We start from the raw sequence: 12355 nt of genomic DNA, 5'->3' as shown, positions 1-12355 counted from the left end.
TTGTACATGGCAACAAGAAGACTATATGATGATCAGTTCTGATGGACGTGGCTCTTTTCAACAATGGGATGATTCAGGCCAATTCAAAATCGATTTGTAATGGAGAGAGCTATCTGCAGTCAGAAAGAGTACTGTGGGGGCTGAATGTGGATCACAACATAAAAAATTTCTTGGGCAGAAACAGATTGCAAGTGGAAAAAGCTTAAGAAGCCCTGAACTAAAGTACTTCACTCAGGATTGTACATTTCCAATGAAATAAGATTGGCAGAGACCCTTGCAAACCCTAAATCATAGGTAAATGGTAATTATTTCACTATTATCATTTCTTCAGGGATCTGGGATGCTCTGGCTCTAAATATGCCCTCCTCAAATAGAAACTGAAGTCCAGAGTTAATAAACTTTAAGAGGTGGTTGGTTGGAAAAATTGTTCCACTGGTGGCCAATCTGTTATAGGATCTCTCCGAGTTCAGTTGGATTGGGTCCTTGGGCACAAGACACAATGCCTACCAGCAAACCTGAACAAAAAGTTTTTCTATCGTGATTAGAGTGTCTGAGAGTCTGGGGTCTCCTTCATACCTTACAAGCTCATTAGAGGGAAACAATATCCAAAACCAGACTCCTGTGAAAACAGTTAGTTTCCATAGATGGCAGAAACCATTGTCATACTACACCATTGGATTAAGAAAACAAGAAACTGAATCACATAATTTCAGAGTCATTAGAACACAGAACATCAGAGTTGGGAAAACCCTTAAAACATAGAACATTAAAGTTGGGAGGCCCTTAGGACAGAAAACGTCTATGCTGGAAAGGGTCTTAGGTCAGGGAATGTCAGAGCTGAAAGGGACCTTAGAACCAACAATTCCTGCTGGGAGGGCCCTTCAAACACAGAAAGTTAGAACTGATGTGGCTCTTAAGAAATAGAATGTCATAGGCTCAGCCACCATCTAGTTCAACCTTTTCATTTTATAGATGAAGATATTGAAGCTGAGAAAAAAGTGGTTTGCAGGTACTAGAGTTGGGATTCTAGGACCCTGGGAATTGCCCAGGGTCATACAGATAGGAGGTGGGGATCTTCGGATTTCCACATATGTGACTTTTTTGCTACACTTTACTTTCCCACTTTAAATCACTTAAAGAAACTTTCCAATCAAAGATACCCTTTCTTCTTCCTTTAGCCCTCCACTCCAATCTACTTTCCACTTAGTCATTAAGTTGCTCTTCCAAAGACACACATCATGCTCCCATTCAATAAACCCCAGTGGCTCCCTATTACCTCTAGGTAATTCTCTGTTTGACTTTTAAAGCTCTTTATTACTTGATCTCTTCCTAACCTTCCAGTCTTCTTAGACCTTACTCACCTTCTCTTACTCTATGACCCAGTGATGCCTCCCTGCTGTTTCTTGAACAATTATAGTCCATCTCCCAATTCTGGGTATTTGATGTCTTGTCTTCCATGCTTGGATTGTTCTTCCTCTTTGTCTTTCCCTTCTGCTTTCCCTTGCTTCCTTCTCAAGTACCACCTAAAATTCCACCTTCTATAAGAAGTCTTTGTGGATACCCCTTAAAACGAACACTTTTCCTCTGAAGATTCCCTATAATGTATCCTATGTCTATCTTGTTGGTACTTAGTTGTTTGCATGCAGTTCCACACACACACACTTAAATTTTAATCTTCTTGAAGTTTTTCTTTATATGTCCAGTGCATAGTATTTGACACATAGACACACTTAATTAATGCTTATTGATTTGTTATTGAGCAACCTCCCAAATCCAAAGCTTCTGTAGTATTTTCTTCCCAAAGTCTAAACTTCCCCTAGTTATGGAGCAGGTGCCCCAGCTCAACCTGCTATGGGCTTGTTTTTACAACTCAAGGTATGAAGGATTTGATGGAAATATCACTGTCTTACCCAATGCGCTCCTGCTCCATTTCTTCCATTTTCTCAGCTCGAGCAATCACTCTGTTGATGATCTCTTTCTCCTCATCTGTGAGCTCTTCATTTTTTCGTGGTCTCTCAGGTTGGTCAGGGCGGACAGACCATCCCGTTGGGAGCCTAAAATGCAAATGCAAACCCTGTGATGGTGCAAGGAAAAACTGAACAGATGGAGACGAATCTTTATAGGAAAGGTCCAAACTGACCCAGAAATTTCTGGGGGAAATGACTGACCAGAACATCTATCTAAGTCTCAGTTTCCTTGCCTATAAAATAGTAATAATAATGCCTGTAATATCTCTTCCAAAGGTAATTGCAAGGCACAAATGAGATTTTACGTGCATTTATTAATTCCCTTATTCATTTATCTATTCATTTATTTGTTTGTTTATATAGTTTGAGGACCTTAAAGTGTTAGACCTCAGACTAGCTATTTTTCTTATCTATTAAATGGAGATATGGATAGGATTTGCCCTGCAGTCTTGACATTATTGGGGTGGGAGGGCACTTGTCTTTATATTTCCAGTGATTAACAAAGTACCTGACTTGTTGACTTGACTTGGAAAAAGTTAATGTATAGCACCTAACATACAATAGATATCAACTATATAAAAGTGACTTACAGACCATAAAGTCCTATATAAATATGATTTATCATTATTATTAAAATTATCTCATTCTCACCTTTTATTGGAGTTTAGGTAGAAATGGTCTTAGGATGAAATCCTACCCATTTATTACAATTTTATTTTTAATTTTTTGAAAACTATGGCACAGGTAGATAAAGTAATTTGCTTTTAATATTAAATTGTTATGAATATAAATAACATTATTTGATAGTATGGTAAAAATACTAGTTTAAAAGTCAGAAAAACTAAATTATATTCTTAGCTTTGGCCCTCAGTCCCTGTGACCATGTAGGCAAGTCAGATTCCCATTGTTGCACCTCAGTTTTGTCATCTGCATAGTGGAGATAATCTTCCTATGACTCTCTCATAAGATTTATTGGGATCCATGGGGTATTCTCTTCTCTTGTCTGCATCTTGGTCTCCTAATCTCTACAATGGTCACAATAATCCCTGTCTCACTTACTTTATAGGATTATGGAGAAGCTCAAATGAGATAATGAATGTTAAAATAATCAAAAAAATCAAAAAACTCAATGCTCTGATAAGCTATAAGCAAGATGATTAATAAGATATTTTACGATATGGTTCACTGACTAAACAGAGAGTTTCATTATCACAGAGAGAGGTATGAGATTGATTCCAACCATTGTTAGACCACTAGAGAGTTTTGCCTCCATTAAAGAGGAAAAAATTAAATCCAATCAGTAAATAGCTCTTCTATAAGAGCTCCAGTTCCATTAGCTGTCAGCATCTATTATTTCTGCTCCTCCAAATTGTGTCAGCAGGCATGAAATTGCCTTTTGACACTTGAATTTGGGAACTGAAAGTCATGTCCCCTCTCCTATTCTCTCGCTACCCCTCCCAACCTCATTCACACATTGTCTCCCCCTCCTCCCTAGTGTGAAGAAATAGACTGATGTCCTAGACAGGTAAAACCAGATCAGGACACACAGAAATCCCCCAGATATGAGATTCTTAACCTTTGCGAGCAGTGGACTCCTTCAGAGGTCTGGGGAAGTCAGCGGATCCTACTCACAATAATGTCTTTAAATGCATAAAATAAACTGTATAATATTACAAAGAAAGCCGATCATGTTGAAGTAAAGATGTCATTTTTCCATTTGAGTTCACAGAACTAAAAATCTATACATCGATTGTTTTGAAATCACTGAATCCCTGCCCTAGATGGTTCACAGAATTCCAGGATTTTAGATCTGGAATCTAAGGGTCCACAGAAGTCATCTCATTCAACCCTCTCATTTTGCAGAAGAAAAAACTGAAGAACAGAGAAGTTAATTGACCTTCCCAGGTTCACACAGCTAATAAGTCTCTGAGGGAGTTCCTCTGTGGGAATTCCTTTCACTAATTAAAAGACACAGGTCTGGATGCTCATCTTCAACCCCAAAACAGTAAAAAAAGGAAAAAGTCAAATGTGATAAAGACTGAATGAATGAATGAACACTGAAAAACCTAGAATCCCTCCAAGCTACAAGGCACCTACTCTTTCTAGGATCTACTTTCTATCTTTTTAATTATACTTTTTATGTCTGGCCTTTCTCTAGTTTACCCATAACCTTTGTAAAGCCCCATGCCCAATACTCAACCTACTCAGGATCTAACCAACATTGAATAAACCAGAAGAATTTCTTGATTTCCTCATGTGCCATTCTCCCATTAGTAACATCACATTCGTCCCTAGTCCTCTGGTTAGTCAGCATGACCCAGAGCTATAAAATCGAAATTTTTCCTTCCTTACCACTTCAAAAGAACTCAAATGGGTATCATTGCATACATGACTTACAGTTTCTATTAGATGCCCAGATCTAAAACTATGTACCAAGCAAACAGGAAGGTCCCACAGAACACCCACATATTCCCATAATTTCCCTCTCTAGCAGATAGGCAGAAACTCAAGGGCAACATGAATTTCTCTAAAACTAATTCCCTGGCCACAGAAGACACAGTAAATAAACAGCAAAATCTGTGTTCCAAAACATCTCCAATCTGCCTCTGTGGGACTCACTACTTCCCATTGATTTCCCTGTTCTCATTCCAAAAGCAAACAGCAAAATCATGAGATCAGTTTTTCCAACAAAATTCTTTTCACCTAATAGAGATTTAGATTAGAGGGAATTAGTGATGGTGGTGGTGATGATAGGAGGGTCCATGTGGCCAAGAACAAAGCCTTGGATTCTCACTAACAATCCTAGAATAATGATGGCAATAATTCAACTCACACAGTATTATGTTATAGTTATGGTTTTAAAAGTGTTTGATAGACTTTTTGCAATTGATTCACAACTATTTGCTAAGGTAGACCAAGGCAAACAAGATTTCTGGGCTAAAATTCTGGGCTTAAAATCAGAACAAATTGAATTGAATCTTCCCCCCCCCCCAAGCCCAAAATAAAATGAAAAAAAAAACACTGACACACAATTTTGAGTTACATTAAATCACAGGCACAACTTCTGATAATCACCAATACTTTGCATCAATTCCTTTAAGGCTGCAACCATATTTCCCCCAAAAGAAAAGATTGGTTTTCTGACAGCTTCTCATGTCCTTACAAGTCATGTGGCAATGGACAGGTTACTTAATATCTCTAGGTCTCAGTGTTTTCATCTGTAAATAACTGCAATTACAAAGATCAGATGAGATTTTATATAAATACACACACACACACACACACACACACACACACATATATATATAAAACATGTGGCAAGTTTTAAAGTGCAACATAAATGCCAACTGTTATTATTAACTTGATGTGACAAGCAGAATTGTAAAAATCAGTTATTCATGTTTTTGAAGGAAGAAAATTAAAGGGGTATGCTAGACTTCACAAATCTTAGGATCAGAATGGTAACTAGAACAGGGCAACTGGAGCTTTATGTCAGGGTGCCTAAATTCAGAGGATGCTGGAAGTATTTTCAATCTTTCAGCAGCAGAGAAACAATTGAGCTGAGGATTTAGTTAGCAAGAATAATTAGTCAAAATAAGAAATTACCAAATTGGCTACTTCCCCTCTTTCTCCAGCAGCAGAAGCACTGGCTTCCCACCACACTGCTCTCTCCACTGAGAACAGTATTATGGGATATAATAACTGAATAACTGTTGGATTTGTATTAAAAAGTTTACTTGAGGGCATATTTTGTGCTGCTTGCCTCAGCCACCAAAAATATGTGATATTTCTGTTTAAAATCACTGAATTTTAAAATCACAACCTGGAAAGGACACCGATTATCATCTGAGTCCCTTTATTTTAAAAAGGAATCTGAAGTTCACAAGAGATAGACAATGACTTGTCTGAAAATTGGAGATGCAGTTAGGAAAGCTTTGGTGCCCATGTATAAACCATGTAAAGAAATGGAGCTGAAAGGATATTACCTCAGGGTTCACCTAGTCCAGAGTGTCACACATGGGCCCTATGGGATTTAGTGACTCACAACACTCCCACATACAACCAGTACCAAATTTAAATGTAATTGGGAAACATTTAACAAAATAAATAAAAATATAAAACAACATAAATAACATCACATATTAAAATTAAGCAAATATGTGGCCCCCTTTTCTCTTTGAGTTTGATACCACTGTTCTAGTCAAATCCCTTTTCCCATTTATAGCTCACAGGAGTTAAGTGATTCCAGAAGAAAACTAGAGGCAATATTTGCATGAAGAATTTCCTGAATCTAAGTCTAGGATTCTATTCACTATGTTACAGTACCACACACAGAGAGCAATGTTTGCCCTTCCTAACTCACCTTGACTCTCTCCCCACTTTAGTGCATCCTTCCAAAGGGATATTTTCTCAAAGTACAAGTCTGATCATGTCACCACCTCCCTGTTCTAAAAAATTCCAGCGGCTCTCTACAAGATCATAGCTCTGGAGCTGGAAGGTCTCTCAGCCAATTATCCGGTTTCCTCTAGTTTTCTGATACTGCCAGATTGGCAACAGACAGATCTGGACCTGGGGTACATTGATGGAACCCCAGTATGTGACAGAACCAGAATTAAAGGAAGGTAGATTCAAGGTCAAGGCTGCTGCTTTGTGTGAGTTGTCTTGAAAAATGGAAGCACCTTGTCTGTTCTCCACAGGAATCTCTGTGAGATCAACTTATGAGAGATTTGCTTGTGAAATGCAGCATTTAGGCCTACATGCATTATAGTCTTAGTGTTCAAAGAAAGGAGCCAAGAAGCATAAGCTGAGAGTGTTTTCAAGGAACTGAACGCTATTCTCTCACGGCATTTTTAGAGGTCCAAAAGAATCTGAAAAATTATTTTCCAGGCAAATTATTCCTCCTATAATCTCACAAATACCAAACTGCATGGAGCACTGAAATCCCAGCAGATGCCTGGAATTTAGGGGCAAAGAGCACATCTGATCTTTTCAGTTCTCCTTGAAAGCCACTCTCCTAAGAAAAGCAAACTCCTGGCTCCCATGGGAATTTTAAATAAGCCCTTGACCAGGACATTACCTAGGTAATTTTGAATAAATAACAGGAGTGAATAAATGAACAAAAAAGCATTACTCTATAATCCTCTGATTCTGGGCAAGGATAAATCAGCCTTTGTCACACCCTTATTCAATAAACTTTGATAGCTCCCTATTCTCTGCAGGATCAAATATAAACTCAAATATAAAATATACTTGGAACTTACAGACTGCCTTTTTCTTCCCCTTATTCCCCATTCCCATAGCACTATTCATTTTTTCCATGTATTATATAATTTTCCTTATATGGACATATTTGTTGTTTTTTGCACATTAGATTTCTTTTTTAATTTTTATTATAGCTTTTTACTTACAAAATATATGCATGGGTAATTTTTCAGCATTGACAATTGCAAAACCTTTTTTTTTTCCCATTTTTCCCCTTCTTCCCCCCATCCCCTCCCCAAGATGGCAGGTAGACTAATACAGGTTAAATATGTTAAATACAATATATGTATACATGTCCATACAGTTACTTTGCTGCACAAAAAGAATCAGTCTTTGAAATAGTGTACAATTAACCTGTGACAGAAATCAAAAATGCGGGCAGACAAAAATAGAGGGATTGGGAATTCTATGTAATGGTTCATACTCATTTCCTAGAGTTCTTTTGCTGAGTGTTGCTGGTTCAGTTCATTATTTGCATATGAGATTTCACCTCTCATCTCTGCATCTTTACACAGGCTGATCCCCAGGCCTGGAATTCTCTCCCTCATTATTTCTGTTCCTTTGCTTTACTCTTTGTTTCTCTTTACTGACTTTAAGACTCAGCTCAAACCCCACCTTCTGCAGGAAACTTTTCCTATTTACAACCTCAAGTTATTAGTATCCTCTCCTCTGAGGTTGCTTATCCCATTTGGAGTTTTCTTGGCAAAGATATTGGGGTAGTTTGCCATTTCCTCTCCCTAACTCATTTTACAGATGAGGAAACTGAGGCAAATAGAGTTAGGTGACTTCCCAGGGTCATGTAGCTATCAAGTGCCTGAGGCTGGATTTGAACTCCTAAAAATGATTCTTCCTGACTCCAGGAAGTCATATACTTGGGTAAATGCTATTTTTCCCATGAGAATTGCAAATATCTTGAGAGCAGGGACTGTTTCTCCTTTTCTTTGTAATTCAAAGCTTAGCATAGTTCCCTGAACACAGTTATAGGGGGATAGGGATTTGAACTTGTAATTTCAATAGTATAGGAAACTCCGGATGAGGAAAGTCATTTTTACCAATTTTTACCAGTACAGGTCCTTTGCAATTTACAGTTTTAAAAAATTGCTAAGATGAATGAGAAATTAAGCATCTTTCCCAAAGACACACAGCTGGTAAATGTCAGAGATAGAACAGACACTTAGCATGCAAAATGATCTGAATAACTGCTTGCTGTTTGATTGAGGACTAATGCTGAAGATGATGATGATGATAAAAAATAATTCTGTAACACCTCCTAGCTATGTGACCCTAGGCAAGTCACTTAACCCCAATTGCCTCAACAAAAAAATATATATATTAATTCTGCTATCTGACATGTATATTTTGCTTTATATACATAATCTCATTTGACCTTCAAAAAACTCCTTATCTCCAGATTACAGATGAAGCCATTGAGGCTGAAATTAAGTGACTCACAGTCACACAGCTAGTTAGTATCTTGAAGCAAGATTTGAATTTGGTGCTTCCTTACTCCAAGTCCAGCATTCTAGCCATTATTCTACACTAGGACAAGCAAACCACAGCAATAGAAGGAGTCACCACAACACTTTGGTTCTTTGGGTTCTAAAAGCCGTCATATGAATAAATGATGTTTGATTAAATGAAGGGCGTTTAGTGAATGTGAACACATACATGTATGTACCATGTCAGGCTTTCTAAGAATCAAAGAAAGAGAATAAACATTTCTATAGCACCTACTATGCGCCAGGTGCTAAATGCTTTTTACAAATACTATCTCATTTGATTTTCACTATAAACCTGCACTGTAGAAGCTATTGTTATCCTTATTTCACAGTTGAGAAAACTGAAACAAACAGAAGTTAAATGTTTTGCCTAGAGTCACCCAACTAGTAAGTATCTAAGACCAGATTTTTATTCAACTCCTCCTGATTCCAAGTCCAGCACTGTACCATTAGCTACCACTAGATAAGATAAAAGAAATTTATTACATGAATGTTCAGCTGTGGTAACATGGGAAGTATAATAGATTTGAAGTAGCAAGATTTTGGGTCTGAATCCCAGTTCTGCCTATTATTTTCAGTGTGACATTGGGCAAATCAATTTACTTGGGCCTCAGTTTCCTGTTCTGTAAAATGAGAGTATAGAGTTAGCTGATCTCTAAAGTGTCTTCCGGTTCTTGATCTATGATCATGAAATCTCCCTTAATCTCAGTTTCCTCTTCTGTAAATTGAGGGAGGCAAACTAAATGGTCTTTGAGGTACTTTCAAGCTTTACATTTATCATTTTATAGCCCTATGTATTTTCTATTCCATTTATTCTTATGATGACTGATTTTCATTTCACACTCAGATCCTTTTTTTTTTCTTTTTTTCCTTTCCTTTTTTATTTCATTTTTTAAAAATCCTCATTGCTTTATGAATCATGCTGAAAAGAAAAATCAGAACAAAAGGGAAAAACCATGGGAGAGAAAATAACAGAAAAAAGAAGTGAACATATCAGCTCCTTTCTCATGAGGCAGAAATCTATACATCATACTAGTCCCCTTCCCCTCCCAATATTCCTCCTATTGTACATGCCCCTACAACACAGACCATGTCCCTTGTGTAAATTTCATTAGCTTCTGACTTTGACTATCCCTCCCAAACATCCAATTATCATAGTTCGCGGACCACAATGGATCAGCTTGATTAGGGGAAAACAAATGATGGGGTGGTAAAGAAAAAGCCCGCTCGCTCCTCAGAATTTTAAAGACATAAACAACTGCATCTTCAGCAGGAGATGGAGGGATTTGGCTCCGGCAGTCTCGGAAGGTTACTCCCACCTGCAGTGATTTCAGCAGAGTGGCTCTCGGCACAATCTGCTACATCTTGTTCCCAGATAAAATAAACAGATTCATCTCCTAGGGGTTGATGGAGAAGAAGAAAGAAATGGATACATCCTACAAAGAGGGCATCTGCTTCCACTTTAGATGTCATGCTGCCGTCCATGGTGGATTCAACAGCCCTTTGTGAAATTAAACAGGGAAGGCTTACACAGATAACATCTTGGAGAGACTTTTGCCAACCCCCAAATGTCACTCTGACACCATGGATGGAAGGCGTTGTGGTAATAAAGCCTGTTTAGCCCAAATTAATGATCCAGTAGGATATAAAAGCCAGACTCTGTTCACTTGAGGATAAAACAGAACTAATTTGGTCTTGACTTACCACCGCTCAGGATTAAACTGGTATCTTAAGTGGGTAGCTGGGGAGAAGAGAAATAAAATGGAGCTTCCAGCTTACAATCACTCATTCCTAATTGTTTTCTAAACAGGTAGCTTCAAGTGAGTAGTGGATAGTATGTTAAACTTGGGTTAGAAAGACCTAGTTTCATAATCTACCTCTGATATCAGTTGTATGACTATGTAATAGTCATTTTATATTGCTAAACCTCAGTTTTCTCACCTATAAAATGGACATAATAATAGCAACAATATTTAACTTTATGGGTCTGCTATGAGTGATTTCATAAAAGTAAAGTCCTCCATGGCTCTTTTGAACAATGAGGTGATTCGGGCCAATTCCAATAGACTTGTGATGGAGAGAACCATCTGCATCCAGAGAGAGGATGATGGGGACTAAAAGTGGATCACAAAATATTATTTTACCTTCTTTGTTGTTTGCTTGTTTTTTTCTTAATTTTCTCTTTTTGTTCTGGTTTTTCTTGTACAGCACAATAAATGGGAAAATATGTATAGAAGGGAAAAAAAGAAAATAAAGTCCTCTGCAAACTTTTTCTTCCAGGTATAAGAAGATTTAAAGGGGAAAATATTGAGACCTATGATTTAGTTGGCATAGGGAATTTCCTGTGTAAAAATTTTCTCTTCCATATAGATTAGCATATTCTTTGTCATTTATATCCTTGGGCAGTTGCCTAGGTCACCACAAAGGTAAGTGACTTCCCCAAGAGCACACCTCCAGTATATATCAGAGACAAGATTTAAATTCATTTTCTTGAATTCCAGGCTTGTCCTTTACTTCATTTTTTGCCACCACAAGTGGGGAAGTTGATTAACGGGCGAACTCCAAAAAAGGAAAACCTGAATGAAAGTGAACCTCTGACATATTTCTTACTGACTATGTCCCTGGACAAATCATGTAATTTTTCAGTGATCTAGGCAACTCTTTATGATTATAATTTGCAGAAGTTGCTAATCTACATTGGTAGAGGGAGTTATCCAAATCAATAAAATTACAGGCGTACCCCCTCCCCAATGCATTATATATGTGTGTGCACATATACATGTCTATAATCAATGTGTATACATATAAATACTAAAACCCTACATATTTACATTGTTTACATTCCCTTTCTCCTGGTGACCTCATCAGTTCCCATGAGTTCAATTTTCATCTCTACAGAGATGACTCCCAAATCTATAAATCAGCCCTAGTCGCTCCCTTAGGCTTCAGTCCCACATCTCTAACTGCCTTTTGGACATTTTGAATTGATATCTCAAAAGCATTTCAAAATCAGCATATCAAAAGCAAAACTTATTACCTTCTCCTCTTTCTAAATTTCCCTTTTTCTATTGAGAGTATCAGCACCTTTATAATCCCCAAGGCTCATAATCGTAAAGCATTCCCTACTACCTAATTTCTCTTACTCACTTATCTGTCCAAACAATTCCCAAGTTATGTTAGTTCTGTTTCTACAACTTATCTTGCTTCCGGCCCCTTTCTCTCTACTTCTATTTCAAGCATCATCACTTCTGACCTGGACAACTGCAATAGACTCTTATTACCCAATAGACTTGTAAATTCCCTCAAATCTATCCTCTATCTAATCTATTTTCCATACAGCTGCCACAACACACCAGATATAGTCTGACTGTACAAAGGACCAAATGATTATTCTCTCCCTAATATGGTATATACTACTACACAGTTGTATTTTCTTAAAATAGCCTCAAAGTATATTAGCTTTGGAAGAGCTGGCATACAGTACTATTAACTCATTGACCTACCTGAAGAAATAATCTTCTCTTTTATATACTCAATAAGTTTTCATACAGTTCTTGTTAAGATCCCTTTTCTGACAAGAAACTCACCACCTAATCAGGTTGTCAAATCTGCTTCATTGTAGTAATC

General features: G+C 37.5%; 1 protein-coding gene across 8 annotated transcripts in view; it reads right to left on the bottom strand.

Annotated features, from left to right (window-relative positions):
- RPH3A (rabphilin 3A) overlaps positions 1-12355 on the bottom strand; it is a 354517-nt gene that overhangs the window by 108133 nt on the left and 234029 nt on the right. For all 8 annotated transcript variants that reach the window (XM_031948624.1, XM_031948625.1, XM_031948622.1 and 5 more), the window contains one exon: positions 1911-2054. In XM_031948624.1, coding sequence (XP_031804484.1) covers positions 1911-2054 — 144 coding nt within the window. The remainder of the gene's footprint in view (positions 1-1910; positions 2055-12355) is intronic.

This window comes from Sarcophilus harrisii, chromosome 1 (assembly GCF_902635505.1).
Source record: "Sarcophilus harrisii chromosome 1, mSarHar1.11, whole genome shotgun sequence".
Taxonomy (NCBI): domain Eukaryota; kingdom Metazoa; phylum Chordata; class Mammalia; order Dasyuromorphia; family Dasyuridae; genus Sarcophilus; species Sarcophilus harrisii.
Note: the sequence above shows the minus strand (reverse complement) of the source record. Positions and strands in the feature narration are given on the sequence as shown.